At 47.7% G+C, this 16,411-nt stretch overlaps 7 protein-coding genes across 7 annotated transcripts; 3 read left to right on the forward strand and 4 right to left on the reverse strand.

Moving 5' to 3' along the window:
• Positions 1–319: 319 nt before the first annotated feature.
• J7337_012223 (uncharacterized protein) lies at positions 320–1,843 on the reverse strand (the record flags this gene model as incomplete). The annotated part of the gene is made up of 2 exons (XM_044829753.1): positions 320–1,525; positions 1,679–1,843. 2 exons carry the CDS (start codon positions 1,841–1,843, stop codon positions 320–322), a joined length of 1,371 nt encoding a protein of 456 aa, XP_044674669.1.
• A 3,692-nt stretch (positions 1,844–5,535) lies between these two features.
• On the forward strand, positions 5,536–6,813 carry J7337_012224 (uncharacterized protein; the record flags this gene model as incomplete). The annotated part of the gene is made up of 3 exons (XM_044829754.1): positions 5,536–5,812; positions 5,905–6,489; positions 6,557–6,813. The coding sequence occupies 3 exons, from the start codon at positions 5,536–5,538 to the stop codon at positions 6,811–6,813; spliced, it is 1,119 nt and encodes a 372-aa protein (XP_044674670.1).
• Positions 6,814–6,978: 165 nt separating this feature from the next.
• On the reverse strand, positions 6,979–9,038 carry J7337_012225 (uncharacterized protein; the record flags this gene model as incomplete). The annotated part of the gene is made up of 2 exons (XM_044829755.1): positions 6,979–7,092; positions 7,602–9,038. The coding sequence occupies 2 exons, from the start codon at positions 9,036–9,038 to the stop codon at positions 6,979–6,981; spliced, it is 1,551 nt and encodes a 516-aa protein (XP_044674671.1).
• A 347-nt stretch (positions 9,039–9,385) lies between these two features.
• On the reverse strand, positions 9,386–9,926 carry J7337_012226 (uncharacterized protein; the record flags this gene model as incomplete). Its single annotated transcript, XM_044829756.1, has 2 exons — positions 9,386–9,402; positions 9,440–9,926. The coding sequence occupies 2 exons, from the start codon at positions 9,924–9,926 to the stop codon at positions 9,386–9,388; spliced, it is 504 nt and encodes a 167-aa protein (XP_044674672.1).
• Positions 9,927–10,164: 238 nt separating this feature from the next.
• On the reverse strand, positions 10,165–10,644 carry J7337_012227 (uncharacterized protein; the record flags this gene model as incomplete). The annotated part of the gene is made up of 1 exon (XM_044829757.1): positions 10,165–10,644. One exon carries the CDS (start codon positions 10,642–10,644, stop codon positions 10,165–10,167), a length of 480 nt encoding a protein of 159 aa, XP_044674673.1.
• A 1,124-nt stretch (positions 10,645–11,768) lies between these two features.
• J7337_012228 (uncharacterized protein) lies at positions 11,769–12,836 on the forward strand (the record flags this gene model as incomplete). Its single annotated transcript, XM_044829758.1, has 1 exon — positions 11,769–12,836. The coding sequence occupies one exon, from the start codon at positions 11,769–11,771 to the stop codon at positions 12,834–12,836; it is 1,068 nt and encodes a 355-aa protein (XP_044674674.1).
• A 2,377-nt stretch (positions 12,837–15,213) lies between these two features.
• J7337_012229 (uncharacterized protein) lies at positions 15,214–16,378 on the forward strand (the record flags this gene model as incomplete). The annotated part of the gene is made up of 3 exons (XM_044829759.1): positions 15,214–15,777; positions 15,829–16,119; positions 16,172–16,378. 3 exons carry the CDS (start codon positions 15,214–15,216, stop codon positions 16,376–16,378), a joined length of 1,062 nt encoding a protein of 353 aa, XP_044674675.1.
• Between the last annotated feature and the right edge of the window lie 33 nt (positions 16,379–16,411).

A 16,411-nucleotide genomic window follows, 5' to 3' on the forward strand; every position in this document is an offset into this window, starting at 1 on the left:
ACTCATCGCTGGTAGAGGACTTCGGGCGAACAATGTATGGGGTGTCTCCGCCGAAAAGAATACATACAGAGTCTCCGGGCTTTAGCGAAGAGGGGCCAGTGCCCATGTAGCCTTTCTCCGTGATGAAGAAAGTTCTGCGCCAAAAGCGTGCGATGAAATGAAGAAATTTCACAGAGACCTTAGGAACGGCGCAAGATGCCCTGCAAATAACCTCGAAATAGGATAATGCAGTTCCCATGTCATCTGGGTAAAGCCTGATAAGTTTATCTTTCCAGAACTCCCATGTCGCGAGCTCATTCTGGAATGGCTTAGATTCTGTTCATGGCGGCCTATAATCCATTGCCAATTTGATCAGCTGGATCGTTGCTCTCCGATCTCTGTCGTAGCCATCGTTTTTATAGTAAAAAGATGATACCAATGATTGCAGTGCGTGCTCTGTAAACAACTGGAGATAAGAATCATGCTCGGGGAGGCCCAAACGGCTTTGAAGATGATTAGCCTCGACTCGGCCGTTCAACATTGTTAAAGCAATTGGCCTGATGATGTACGGCCCGTATTGAACTTTCAGAAGGCTTTCATGATCCATGATCATCCGACTCATAGCCATGAAATCTATGTTCACCTGCATGGTCGGGCGGCTGTGTGTATCTTTGACTTTGTCGATATGCAAACCTTTCAACTGCAAGACCTTTGCGTTAGTCGATGCGTGAAGTGAGATCTCCATGTCATTTGACGATTTAAAGTCGCCGCCGGTCATATCGAAATAATGGCCCGTAACCTCATGATGCCACCTCGGTGCCCACAGAGGAAGCCGATCTTGGACAGTTGGATCTTCTACTTCGCAGTAGTTCAGAATTTTGAGGTTTCTTGTTTCTGAAATAGCCTTCAAAGCAAATTCTGTGAAAACTTCTGATTTAGTCTTGGTGTAGTCTGGGATAATACCAAATGTTTTCTCGCCTGCGAGTCCAATTAAAGCAAAAATCTTATCGGCCGGGTCAGTCGCTTGGGAAGCTTTCGTTTTGGAAACAAGCTCCAGTAGGTCTTCGCCTTTCCAGTATTGACCCAAGAACCACATGGGAACAGTCCACTCAATGGTGGGGCAAATACCCGCTGACGGTCCTCCCATTCTTACGTATAGACAACCTGGATCTGGGTATATCATTCCAAGACGGGCCACGGATATTTGAAAAGCCTCAAAGTCGACCTTTGGTATAAAACAATCTCCCCACAGGAGATTATAAGTAGGCGCAACTGCAAGTTCTTGTATGATCCAAATCCTTGAGAAATAAGGGGCGTGTAACATGGAGTTTAAAGCGCCCCAAGCTGGTGACTCTCTAGTAGGAAGCCCAAGTTCCAGTAAGCGTTTGTTCTCTGGAAAATGAGGCAGGAAGCAAAACTGCTGGAATTCGATAGCTGCAAGTGCTGAGATTATTGTCTGTGTATCGGCTGCCTCTCCCGGGTCTGCCTGACCAAGCCATGCAGTAACGAGCTTAGATCCAGAGTAAATATCTTTCATGACACTTACCTGCTCTGAGCGTTCAATTAGAGAGTCTTGATTAATGCAAATCTGATCGATCCACAGATATCGAGACTCATCAGCTAGCCTCAGACGTCTCAGTGCAGAATCCAGGGTAACGGTTATCATGAACTTTTGATTGTTACATTCCATGTGCTTCACCCGATCAGGAGAGCCCCACATGTAGCTAAGAGCTTCATAGGCAGGAGCCTCCTTTCGCGGAAATGTTCGAAGGTTGCCATGAAGGGGATCGACATCCTTTCCAGGCTTGAGTTCAAAGATGCGGAAAAGATCATTGTTTGGTAGTTTGTCGTATTTAAATGACATGTTGGGTTTTGCGGGAATGAAATGAACCATGCGGTGGCAATATCTAATTAGAGGAGATGGTCAGCGTCTGATAAAGATTCAGTTTCGGAGGGCTAGCACATACCGAGAGATTGGAGGACTAATGGGGGGGTTGAGACAAAGGTTAGAGGTAAGTTAGAAAGAAAAAAGAGACACGGATAAATAATATATGATTGACTTCACACCATGCAACCTAACCCCGCATCTTGGCACAGATGTGCAGAGCTTGATGGGCAAATCATCCAGGGCAGGGCTATGCACGCAGCGAATTAGGGATTGGGCGCCAACGCCAGATGTGCACGAAACATGCAGAACCGGGCTGTGCATGTAGACGCCCCTTAGCATAGCCCACCCAAGGACCGCTCGAGACCTACACCAGTTTGGGCTGATCTTAGCTCAGAGCGAATTTGCGTTTTCATCCACTCTTCATCATCTTCCCTACCTGGCTCATTTCTGATAAGCCGGTGGCCAACTTTCGAGCACAAATTCAAATTTAACCTGCCTCAAGTAAAGCCCCATGGACGGCTGCGTCCACCTTGTCCCAATAGTCGAGGCCAATATGCTTCAGATCTTGAAAGCGTTCAGCCTTGACATGAGCAAGCTCTAGCAAGGTCTGTTTTAAGTGGCTAAGTTCTCTTTGCTGCTTTACGCTCCTATCCACAAATCTAAACGGTAACTCTTGCCATTCAGTTGAATCCAATTCTACACCGTCCAAGCGCAAGTGCAGTGATAATATTGATGGCGGTAGTAATTCAGTAATCGAATTTTGGTCGGCTGAAATGTGAAACATAAGTCGTGTGTTCAAAAAAACATGTTGAAGCTTCCCAAAGTCTTGAAGCGTGCTTTCGCAGTGGCCCCGGGGGGAGACGAGTTTCGCACCGCGAAGGTCCAAATCTAACGTCTTCAAACTGTGTCGATAATCGTGTAACCTTTTAACAGCACTTGCAGGAAACCAGGGACTTGGGAATGCTCCTCTAGACTCAACAACGAGCGACCGGAGGTCTTTGGCTGCGAAAGATAGTCGATTGCTGAGCTCTGAGTGATGATGTATCTCCCAACCGCAGGGTTCTGATCTTGGACCGGTTGCCCCATGGACCTTGATCCCTTGCGCGGAAACGGGAGTTTGTAATGCCAAGCTGTTCCAAGTTCGGCGCCCGTTTGAAAATGGAAAACAGTTCCTTATCTATCTCGAATGTCCGAACATACGGGAGCTCTGTCACTCCTAGAGCATCAAGAGCAGTGTGTTCAAACATGCTAAACACTGACGTGTATTTATAAATGATGTGACTCAGCTTGGGGAGCAGTGCAATCAGCATTGGTATGAGCTCATGGTGCAGAGCCCTGTACAGGTTATTCGCCGTCATTGAGTAATGTTTCGGAACCAACCCCCTATCAATATAATACTGACGGGTGCTTAGAAGTGGATACTCCAAGATTTCATTAGTGAAAGCTGAATTGAGCATGAATGGATACTCTTCCTGTCATCCGAATACCCGGATCTGCTCAAGCGTCCAAGACTTCGTAAAGGACTCTGCCTGGTGCCGCAAGGCTTCGGCAATGTCAATACCGAGATCAGCGGCACCCTGCTTCAAAGATAGGACGATTCGTTTCACAGATCCGTTGGAGTGTTTTAGATGAACAAAGAGGAAGCGAACCTTGCCAGCGAGGTCTTTGCGTGTTCCAACGGTACGCATAAATTGGTTCAATCTGTTGCCAAAGGTATAAAGCTCGGACAACTCAGAGTCTCCATAGCCAGGTCAAAGTCATGGTACAGAATATCTTCTATCACAGCATGCAGTGATTTGCAAGAGGCCGCAAGAGAGAACAAGGTATATTTGTCAATCTAGTACCATGACTTTTAGTCGGGCTGCTGAGGTTCACGGCACCGCCGTTTTTGCTGGTTTGGGGTTCCGACTCCCTTGAGAGGTCTTAGGTCGCCTCGACAATGCAGACAAAAGTAAGAGAAGGTTTCAACGAGAACATCTTGTAGGAGGGAGGCCAGACCAACCATTTTAGGGATTACATTAGATATGCTAGGATGTGATCTTAATATGACGGGGCTGTAAGAAAGAAACTGCCGGAAGCAAGGTGATATTCCGATGATGATGAGCGGGGAAAGAGAGGGTTACTACAGCAGAGCGCCAAAAGCTAACCACGCCCAGACACTTCCCCAACCTCCTAATTGATGACGGATAGCGTCATTACTTAGAAATTACAGTTAGTATTTGTTTACTAACTTTATCTATTAAACAACATTATAATGCTAGCTATTCTAGCTATTAGTTACTAAAATGCCCTTCTCCTTCAAACTATTGACAAGTCGACAAATACCCCGACAAGCAAGCCTGGCTACTGTGTCCCCCCTTTCTAAGCGTGGATTGAAGGAGCACACGACTAGCGAAGTTGGGTTAATCTTGGTGGGTATCATTCCCATCAACCCTATAACATGCTCAGGTAGAAAGCCTCCAGGCGATGGGATCTCATTGGCGCGGCCTAGGGAGTCCTCGAGAACATCCAAATCAAAGTGGATGTGTGCTTCCTGAACTTCATCCCTTCTGTCTAGTGTTTCAGCGAGAGCAGTTGTAAAATTCACCTTCTCTTTCGCATCACCCCAAATGACATCAACTCCCGCATCTTTGGCTGTCTTGCGTTGAATCTCTGAGACATCTCGCAGGCCACAATATATCCTGCTTTTCACATCAAGGGGCTGGTGACCGGCACAGTCTTTATCAAGGAATGCCAGCTCGTGCCGGTCATCATCGAAGCGGCCATGGGGTCGAGATAGCCATTTTCGTGCGTCGAGGGAGTATCAAGGTCATCGTGGGCATCCAGACATAACACTACAGTCTTGGCAGTGACTGAGGCAGGCCTTGCTTGGTTGAGGCTAGCCATTGTCGCCGTGCTCGCGTAGCAGTTTCCAGAAAGAACTAAGGGGAATGAGTTGTTGGAGATAGCCTTGGACACGGCGTTCGAAATACGGCGGAGGATCTCAAAGGTTCGACCGATCTCACCTCGAATTCGTCAACGGGGGCGATATTAATGAAGGATACAGGCGCCAATTTGGAGAGCTGTTTCTCAATCCCGTGGGACATGATGCGGAGTGGCCCCCCACCAGCACAGTGGTCATAAACTCCTACATGGTAGGGAACGACTATGATGGTGATAGAGGTGAGCGACGCGATGAACCGGAATAGCAAAGGCTGGTCGATAGTGGCTTTGTGAAAAAAGATTAGAGCAAGTTGGAGGAGAGAACCCTTAATACGTCACGATAGCCGTCATTAGTAAGTGATTCTATTTTTTGCCCCGCAGATAACGTTACGATTGACTTTAAGGAATCACTTTCGCAAGAAAAATCATCTGGTATCTAGATAATGGGCCATACCTTGAGATAGCTGATTATGTATATTATCGTAAATGCAGCTTCAGCTATCGGAACACGCGAAGAGTGAATGTTGTGTTATCGTATGTCAACGGCCAACCATTGCAAGGCGGAGAAACTTTGATCCGAATCTTAAGAACAGAAAGGTCGTTTGTCCATAAACTAATTCATTAATAATCAGCTACCAGCTGACAGATCCGGCATTTATAAGCTGGAATAAATACATAAAGGCCCTATGATTCTCTCAATCCCCTTCAAGAAGCCATTTCCAAATTTAAAACCATCTATAGCGATAATGAAAGCTCTTGTTCTAAATACATCCCTGAAATCGGCAATCGTGGAAGATGCCGATCGCCCAACACCAGGTTCCAACGAGATTCTTGTCAATGTGCGCGCCATAGCGCTAAACCCAGTAGATCAACTCTACGTGTCGTCACCAATTGCAGCTCAAGAGAAGAGAGTTGTCGGCACTGACTTTGCTGGCGTTGTTGTTGAAGCTGGATCCGAGATCACTGATTTATCTGATCCCAGAGTCAAAGTCGGGACTCGTGTTGCTGGTTTTCTCCAAGGGGGTACGTACTTCACTACTAACTACTTGGAAAGAGACTGATGAAAATAGCTTCATCCGTCAATGATCGTCCTGGAGCTTTTGCTGAATTTATAGTCGTCCCTTATGATCTCGTGTGGAAGGTCCCCGATAGTCTGAGTTTCGAAGAAGCTTCGACGATTAGCATGTGCGGCTTGACTGCAGCTCAGGCTCTATTCGGTCGTCTTGGCTTGCCATCTCTATTTTCCTTGGCGCCGCAATCGACGTCCGGAGGCGATACCAAAATCACCAACCTCTTCATTTATGGATCATCGACTTCAGTAGGGCTGTATGCCGCGCAGCTCGCTCGCATAGCTGCCACGGTATCTGGAATGTCTATTCGACTGATAGGCGCAGCTAGTTCATCTAAGCACGATATGCTTCGGAATGAGCCCTATAGTTATGATGTCCTCGTGGACTATAGAGATGATGACTGGGTTGAAAAGGTGAAGGGCGCTACGAATGGGGACGGCGTTGATCTTGCGCTGGACTGTATCTCAGAGGGTCAGACAGTGTACAAAACCCGCGAGACTCTGGCTCCTTCGGCAAAGTTCGCAGTAATTCGCGGGCCAGTTGGTGGACAATATGATCCAGCACTACTAGCTATCAAACCTACCTATGGCGCTGTCTGGGAAGGTCTTGGTGTTGAAGTTGGGTATAATGGTAAGTGGATCAGCAGTACCCCCCAACTCACCTGCAAGTTCGGTCAGCAACTCACTACCGTAAACAGACTCTGTCATCCCGGCGAATCCAGATGCGCATGTATTCGCAAAGAAGTTTTACGACTTCTTGAGTATGCCACTTCCATCGGGCAGGGCGCAACTCGAGCCCAATCCTGTGAGAATGATGCCTGGAGGTCTTGAGAAAGTAACAAAAGATGGATTTCGTCTTCTTGGTACGGGCTTAGTTAGTGACAGGTCAAAAATTCAGCGACCAGAAGAGTACATGCGCCCAATTAGTGCTGAGAAGTTGGTTTACTCGCTTTAGTTGGCAATATCGTAAATACCAGTTCGTTCAATAGTCACCCGGTTTGGAACTCTATGGTTGCTGCAAACTAGGTTCTCTGTGGTAATTTGTGCTAGCAGCCACGAGTCTGTTGCTGGAAACCTGTGATGGATGCTCGCTATAAATGCTACAAACTGAAATGCTGTCCTAATGTTTAGGAACGGTACAGTAGCTTTCAAGTAATGTCATAGCTTCGTCCATAGAGCTTCTATGAACTTCCGCCGTCGGTCCAAGCATCTTGTCATATCGGTCCTGGATATCCTGTAGCATATGTAAGCCCATAAGCCCTTCATTATTCTGCCTATGTCGATCAACACACCTAAGTCCAAAAGATCTTTTACTACTTGTGGCATGTGTTCTAGAGACCAGTAATAAGGTCTTTCATAGCTCGACCGAGTCAGCCATTTCTGTACGAGACAATGCAATACAGTATGTCCGTCCAGATCCACTTGGTTGATGCCATGCTGACTGCTACAGACTAATAGGTCCATTGTGGCTTGAAAGTCTAGCATATTGGTGTTGAGGGTTTGTTTTGTGTGGCAGTGCATTGGTGTTCGGCCGCGGCGGTCGGTCTGGTCAAGACTGCAGCCGAACTGCAATAGTGTTCTTATGCTGGAAAGAGGAGAGAACCACCTGTGCTTGTGTTGAAATGTGAAACATAAGGCATTATGGCCTTTTGAGTCTGTAGCATTAATCTCAATGGAGCAATGATCCACTAGGAGTCGTATAATTTGTTCGAAATTGCTTCCAAATGCCGAAGAAGTGCATACCTCTTCGAGGACCTCCGAGTGATTCCTGATAGGGATATTCCACTCTCTGATAAAGCAGCTGATGAGTTCGAAATTGCAACTTGATAGCGCAAATAGTAGCGCCCTGTAACCAACAGTTCCACTTTGCCAGTTGAGATCCCAACCAAGATCCTCGACTAAGAAGCGGCATGCATCCTCATTGCCGAAATCGGCTGCTATATAGATCAAACTGCCATCTTGGTCAGATGCGCTATTGATTAAGAACGTCCGGCAAGGTTCTGTTCGTCCCATAACGCGCAAAACACGTCTGTTACAGTGCACTATAGCAGCGCCAAGAGCACTTGTGCGATTTATATCGGCAATCGGATTGGCGCCTGCGTCAAGAAGCAAGGAAATAATGTTCTCCTGACCATTCTCGCAGGCAATGACAAGAGCTGTGCGTGCCACGCCCTCCCACTCGGTCTCAATATCGCGTTCTCCATCTTGTCTCAGACACCACTCCGCCAAGCTATCCAGGCCAAGAAAGGCAGACAAATGAAGCAAAGGTACGGTTTCAGAGTCATACACACTTTCTTCGAGTTCGTACAGGTTTTGCCACTTGTGTCTAATCTCTGAAACCTTTTCGAAGAAGGCCATGCCGTGTCGCATGACCTGAGTAATATCTTCTAATTCCCTGAAGTGAAATCCCCATTGCTCGACAGCATAATAGGCCAATGGAAAATCATTCGCTATATCATGTATGCTTTCGTTTGCAATTCCTTTACGGGAATTTATCTGTTCGAGGTATCGAATCAAAACAATTGTAGCGTGCTCGTGGAGCTGGGTGTATGCTAGATCTGCTGCCTGGGAACCTAATGGGAGATCGAACTTCATTAGGTAGTCCTTTGCACTTTGATGTAGAAATGTCACGGTCTCTGGGAAGAGGCTTAACCTGCCACTACTGTCGATTTGAAGCAGGTGGCCGCAAGACTTGATTAGCTCAATGCAGACCTCTTCGCGGGTCAAGAGCCTTGTAGGTTTCATGCTTACTGCTTCACACAGTTCACATACTGTTAAGGGTCTTGCGGCCACCAGGATCCAATAGAGCATGGCATTGATCAATTTTCCCTTTTCAAAGTCAATACTCTGAAGAATTCTCTCATAAACAGCGTCCAATCCTGACGGAAGCATGTCTAGAGAGGCCTCGAAATCAAGCACACCCTGTTTGTGCAGGTCTTGAGACATGTAGCTAACCCAAAGGAAGGTTCCCGCAGACTTCCGCAGAAAAGTCTCTTGTAGCATAGAGCGCATCTTACTACTGAGCTGTTTCTTCTGAGAGAGCTCCTGGACTTGAACTGGAATGAATCGACTGATGTCCTCTTCCTTAGCGATCATCGTGTCTAGTTCCATCTTGATGAACAGCAAAAGGGCTTCGGGTATGTTCTTTGGGTACCTCCTGCTAAGGCATATGAGCTTCATTTTGGGAGACGAGTCTAGCTGCCGTCGACTGAGTATTTCCAACTTTCGGAGCAAAAGGGACAGCGAGCTGGCTTCGCATTCGTCAAGGGCATCGATTACGCAGTAAATAGTCCCAAAGTTAGACTGCGAAATCATATCTTCAAAGACCTTCCATAAAGTACCGAACGAATTTTCTTGGAATAGCCGCTGTGATTGTTGTTTCCACTGTGGCATAATTGTGTTCAAGAGGTTCGGTTGATGAGATATGAGTTGATTCATTAAGCCTCTCAGAACACACACTGCCGTGTTTCTGGTTTCGATCTTGTTGTCGCAAAAGAAGAAAATGGCTACAGATTCTGACCCTTTCGCTACTGCCTCAAAATATCTAGAAAGATAAATCGACATAAATGTCTTTCCCATACCAGGTGGCGCAGAAATCCATAGTAGATGAGGGGAATTTTGATCCCAGGCCTTGAATTCATCTGTAGATAGGATCCATTCACATGTTCCTTCACAGATATCGCCCTTGGCATCAAGAATGCCCTCACGATCCAGTGAAGAGTCTGTAACAAACATCGCTCGTAAACACTCTTCCGCTTCGGCGCTAATATGTTCAGGGGCTGTTGGGTGCTGTGCCTTTCTTCGCTTGCTGTGTTGCAACAGTTGAGGCGGTATAGACATCAAAAGCTCTTTTGCATATGCCGCGGCAACCAAAGCGGCGTATTCCTGCCATCCCTTATTCTTGTGAGAATCCGAGTAGTCGCATATGCCACGAATTACAAGACAAGGGAAGCAATCCATGACACCTGCTGCCTCCATCTCAAAACAGAGACTATTGATCTTCATGGACAGAGAGTCTCGAGTGGGCGCATCTTTGATAACTTGAATCTCCAGAGGCAACACGGCCATAGTGAATCACTGGATTGGCATTATGACGTATCTCCCTTAAGACTAGCTGAGACCGATCACAACTGTCGCAGTTTGCGCCAGATGATACATGCGTGAATTCGCTAAGGAAGAGACAATCTTCAAGCATTGGGTGACCGTAATGAGGCATTCGAGCTGTAGCGTCGGATAGAACTTCTAGCATTTGAACTTGTCCTCCATTGTGTCTGGCTTCGACTTTTAAAACAGCAGCCAGCAGCGCTTAAGGAGGCCTGATAGCTTCCGCAATGTGCTGAAAGTGATTGTTGGGCATAGCCTTGCCAAGATCGTATTGTATGGCATAGGTACTAACCACAACATCTCCAAGGCGTACGTCAACTGGCCCGGGTGCACCGCCTGCGATACCGACCAGAACACGATATTGGAGATAGGGGAAAGTCCGATTCATATTATTTGCAACGATAGCCGCATTGTTGTTGCCATACTGCGCTTTCGGTAGACAGGCAATGACCACGTTATGACCGTTGATGCTTCCGAATTCGTAACAGTTGCTGTCCTGTGGATGCTGGTGCAGCGGCTCATGTCTATGATCCAGCATAACTTGAGCAGCTGTCATCTCGAGCGGGAGGGCAGAGATCCACCCAACCGTATAGTCATCGTACTGCAACGTTCGGGCGCTATCCCCGCTATCAGCGCGTTGCCGTTTAGGCAGCCAAGACTGCGAAGTCTCGAATGAAGCCATTCCTAAGGCGCTGTAAAAGCACTATAGTCGGGTATCTTGGCTCGAAGGCAGCAAAATGAGAGGATGATGACCATATGACAGGCAGCAAAAATGAGGGGAAGAGCTGAAATCACAAAATGCACAGCCTGATTCTGTGTTCAGCCACACCGAGGGTCTTGATTATCACATATACCAGGATTACGCCATCACTATGTGCATATTCATAACAGTATGCAATTTTGGCAAACAGCCCCAACCAATCGTACGTGAGTGTGTACACAAAAGCGATAAGAAAATTACCGCTTGTCAGTGGACGAAAAGCAAATATCCAAGTTGTGGCAATACGTCCAATTGTTTGTTGTCCTTCACAAGAGAAATAATGTAAGCCCTGTGACCAGTTTCCAAAGCATAATTGTTTGCGCTAAGCAAGGTCCTTCATTACTTCGTTTCTTGTTGTTAGGAAGATGAAGGTGGAGAAGGGAATGATCCGCGAAATAGGGCCAGATGTCGTTATTGACATGATAGCACTGGCGCGCAGAGATTGAGCTTTGACTCGCTAACCCTTACCGCAACATTACTGTAATATCCGGGCGGCATAACGGCGTGAACATTCATTTCAGATGTATCCTAGTGAGATGAATCGAGATCATATTCACAATCCCCAAACCAATAAGCCTCGGTTCCTCGGTCTAGTTGACAGCGACACACTAAGCTTAATTCCCAACCTCTAACCAATTCAGGAAATTAATTCAAGCTTAAAAATCAACCTTCTGACAGACTTCTCGACAACAAGTGCCGAGCCCCCAGGCTAATGTGCTTTATTCCCGGTAAGCTTCATATTAGTTCGGTGTGATAGGTGGAGGAATGCCCCAGAATATGCATCGCAGCATCCCCTGCGGAGGTTAAACTTCCGCGTGACCCGAAATGGCATCTCGTTATCGACATGGAACATCACGTACCCCTCTGCGCCAAGACGTGCATCCTTGTGCGATGGTTGAATCTAGATATCATCCCCGGGTTTGGGGGATCATCGTCTGGAAAAGCGCACGAATAGATGATCATTGCTATGATGATGCTTCGGATATATAAAGGAAGTGATGGTTCGACTCCAGTGATTCCTCGCCCAAGATCATCAGCTCTTCAAGATGTTGCATCTCTCTTCCGTCCTGACCGCGGGTCTCGCCCTCATCACCGCCGCCTCCGCAGCCTGCGGCGATGGCTCCCCCCAAGGCGTAGTCTCCGGCTCCGGGACCTTCACCGCCACAGTCAACGGCGCAAACGTCTACACCGGCACGGACTACCGTCTCGCTATCCAAACGGCCCTTGACCGCATCAGCAGCGGGCAGCGCGTCACGGTTCGAGCATCCGGCAGCATCGGCGCCAACACCATCAGCATCACCAGCGGCAAGACGTTTGAGGTCTGCGGTACCATGAACGTTGGCAACAAATCTGGTCGTGGTGCTATTGAGGCTATTAACCAGAACGATGTCAAGATTCCGTACCTTAAGATGACGGGTAATCCATACTTTGGGCTGAGATTCTCAGGGACGAGAAACTTGGGCTTGGGAGACATTACGTTGAATCTTAGCGGTGGGATTGGTATTCGCTTTGATCGCGATGCGGAATGGAATTACGGAGTTTCTATGGGTAACATCGTGGTTACTGGTGCTGGTAGCCACGCTGTCGAGACTTTCAAGATTGACGGTCTTACTATCACATCTGTCAAGGCCAAGGATGTCGGTGAATGCGGTCTCCTCATCCAAGAGTCTCGAAACGTCAAGGTCGGTTACGTCGAGGGTATCAATGCTGGAGCTGGCACCGGGTATGCTACCCTTCGCTTCGCCAACAACAATGGCCAACTCGCCAACGGTCAATATACCACCACCAACGTCTTTATCGACAAGGTCTACTCTCGTGGTGGCGGTCGCGGAATCTTCTGCGTTTCCATGTCTGGAGCCACTGAGATCAAGAACATTGATCTCGCTGATAATGGAAACAATGCTATTCTTATTGAGAACTGTTATAACTTTGCTATTCGAGATGGCGTCATCAACAGAGGAGGCGAGGTCCGCGTTGCAGCTCGAAGCGAGTTCCCCAATAACAGTGGCATTTACGTCAAGGCTCAGGTGAACAGTAACACTGTTCGGGAGTCGCCTTGTGCCGAGAACATTTACTGGGGTATTACTGGTAATGCCCAGAAGAATGTTTGCTAAGCGATGAACAATGTTTATGACGGAGTGATTGGGTCAACACGTTCGTTTGCCATGATGGCTTGGAGGTTCCTTTGTATATAGTTTTAGAATGATAATATACATAACAAATTGTCATTTTGACGGATAACATGGGTCTTCTAGTGTGAACTCTGGCAATCCAGCCTGCAGCAATCCGCACCACCAGACTCTGGCTCTATACTCAATACCCCTCATCCCTAAGAGGATGTCCGGAGGATAACCATAGTCGATACCATCATCCACCTGTAGGTTCTGAAGAAACCTCCCTACAAAACTCCCCAGAAATGGTCTGGTAAATATGTTCACTAGAAGCATCCTCTCCTTGCTCATGATATTCTGACCGCCATGAGTCTCTACCATGATGAGATATCGTAGAGCAGTCCCGAGAAGGAAGAATGCGGCTACTGAGCTATAAGTCCCTGCTGGGGGGTCAAATAGCAGGTGTATTGCGTGAGCAATTTTGTAAGCATACGACATTGCAATCCTTTGGCTCGGGTAAGTCAGTATAGGCCTTCTTTCATATATATCCATGGATTCAAGTTCGCAGAAGCCCAAATTTGAGTATATAAACAGACAAGTCATCCAGTAGTAGCAGCTCAGATAAACAATCGCAAGATCGTCATCATTCTTCGGTACCGTTAAGGGCTCCCTGGTATATGTATAGTCGTAAGTAGTAAGCGACTCGCCAAAGCTCAAGCCCAGGGCTAATATCTCTACCTCGCAGGTGCGACATCGAGCCAGGATTGAATTGTAGAGTTCGATATTTAGAGTTTCTCTGAAGATGTCCAGGTCTTCTAGAAGCGCTGGTACTTCGACCAGTATATCAATGAGTTGGTTAAGCGGTGAGTTTGTTACTGAGCGCCAGAGTTCTGATTGTTTCCAACCGTTGTTGTACGGTGATCGTTTGCGCCGCGATATGTACGCGTTGATCTATATTTGTCAGCCCGTAACGGAGCATATGAGAAGGTGAGACCTACCAGAGTTAGGCGGCCATCTGCAAGAAGCTGTTTTCCCATGGATGACCAGGAGTCTTCAGGGCCGCGACTCAATATCAGTGCAGTCTCCCCATCGATATGCTTTCTGAAACCCTTGATCTGCGACACGGGTGAGTTTTTTTGAGCTGCCGAGATGCCGGCGCCGAATAATTGCTGGTAGCCGATGAGCATTGTAACTGGCAAGATCCATGGGGTTTTCTGACCTCGTATACTCTCATGAGCTGAATAGCAGCGAGAATACCATCCTTATTTCGTGATGGGGATATAAACGACGTTGCCATTTGCTGCATTGCTAATCCATATGCCTGTTGACTCTTGTTCATGAGTTGGACATCGCTATTATTCGCACCGAGTGTTGCTGTGCTGAGTGCCATGGCGACGTATTGGAGGCTAGCTTCAACATCACTTAGAGCCTCATAAAGCTTCATCCACTTAGTGCTCGTTATCCCAGAGGCTTTCAAGGAGTAACCACTTCCCCCGGACAAATAATCTGACCAGAAAAGGCCAGTGAACTTTTGGGCTCTAGCTGTCCTTGTGAGTGAGTCATGGAGTATTACTACCGAACCTGTAGTTGAGCTTGCAGGTGATGAAGATGGACTTCGTGAAGGAGATTTAGTGTATGACTTTTGCGCAGATCCTTCGCTGTTGAGCCATATTTGCTGACGCTCATATCCTTCGCATGGGATACCTAGGGCGAGACACTGGCCGCAGAAAGGAACCTTCTTATCGCACTAACCAATGATCAGCAACGACCGTTAGAGGGACTGGTAGACTTACACCCTTCTTGCGCCTTCGACAGGTGACGCATGCCTTGGATCTACCCGGCACACCAACCATTTTTGGATATCAGCTGTTCGAATGCCGTCAGCTAAGATATTACGTTCTGACATCCGTAGGACAAACATAAAAAGACAGCATCCGCCTGAACCAAACACAAAAAGCCGAAGGACTCTGCCTTCAACTGAATACTTCGCTTGGTGCTTCGCTTTCGCTTGAGTCGCTGATGACGGCATTGACTTTTTCCCAGCGCGGATTGAGTCTCGATGTAGTTTAGCGCGCAATCCCCCACGATGCATTTTCGTTTACGAGGGGGATTCGCATTCGCTTTGATTGGATTGAAGCGGGCTTGGCAAAGTGAATGCGAGCGATTGCCGTTGGGTTTATCTGATTGTAGATTTATTGTGCGCCAGAGGATTGGGGATGACAGCTATGATATTGAGTGCCGAGACATAGGGCTACTAGTCTATGACTTGACAGTCTGTATATAACTTTGCCAATTTCTCAACCAGAAAGTGGACTCAATTAACCAGTCATTGCAATAGCCTATACTACTGTACTCGACGAAGTGTAATTATCTTCACGCGATGGCAGCTCCAACACGCCCCCCAGCCAACACCTTCGTCGCCAAGGCCCGCAAGGTCTACAACCCAATCGGCTTCTCCAAAGGCTACAACTTCATTCTCTGGTTCATCTTCGCCGGTGCCATGTTCGGCTTTGCCCTCGCGCGAATGATGTTCCTCAACTATAACGGCATTTACTGCAATCCCAACAGCACCGGTAACGGCGCAGGCCCAGGCGAATGCTGGTCTTACAACAGAAAGGACCTTTACAAGATTGGCATTAAAATGCACTTATACACCATCATTCCTGCTTCGTTTCTGGCTGTCTTTCAATTCGTTCCTTTTATTCGTTACAAAGCGCTGTTGGTTCATCGAATGAATGGATATATCGTTGTTGTTTTGGCTGTTATCGGGACTGTCGGTGCTATTATTATTGCGCCGGTTGCTTTTGGTGGCTCGCTTTCGATTAGAGCTGCTGTAGGTCTCTTGGCGATCATGTTCCTTGGGGCACTCTTTCTGGCGATTTGGAACATTAAGACACTGCAGCTGGAGCAGCACCGTGCATGGATGCTGCGCGCGTGGTTCTACGTAGGTCTCCCGTCAACCTCACCCGTGCACTACATCATCTAACACGCGCAGGCTGGTTCAATCATCACGGTGCGGATTATCATGATCATCTCTGCGGTGACCATGTCCAAGAACCCGAGCTTCCGACTCCCGATGCAATGTGCCAAGGTTGCTTCCTTCTACGACGACACCGAGTCCTTGATCGCCAAATACCCTACCTGCCAGGATCTAAATGCCTGGGTTGCCATTCAAGGTGACATGTCAGGCGAGGGTACCGAGAACATTGCATCCGCTCTGTCGCTAGGTTTCTCCATGTGCCTCTGGCTAGCGCTGGCCATCCACGCCATCGGCATTGAAGTCTATGTAAGTTCGATCGCCAAGCTTTCCCTGATGATGATCTAACAAGGATTCGCAGCTTCACCTAACGCCCGCAGAGACCGAGCGTCTTCGGAAGATTTCTTTTCAGCGACAACAGGAACGTGGGTTCAAGAACCCCGGGAGTAGCGGACTCACGTCTGACCGGTTGGGTGACGCTGAGACGTGGCGTCCGAGCACCGATGCGACTGCATATCCGCTTAGCAAGGGGAGTGATAGTGACATTTTAAAGGTTGCAGCGGCTTAGGCTTTAGGTGATGCAACACTGGGTGATGCGTTG

This window comes from Fusarium musae, chromosome 10 (genome assembly GCF_019915245.1).
Source record: "Fusarium musae strain F31 chromosome 10, whole genome shotgun sequence".
Lineage (NCBI taxonomy): Eukaryota > Fungi > Ascomycota > Sordariomycetes > Hypocreales > Nectriaceae > Fusarium > Fusarium musae.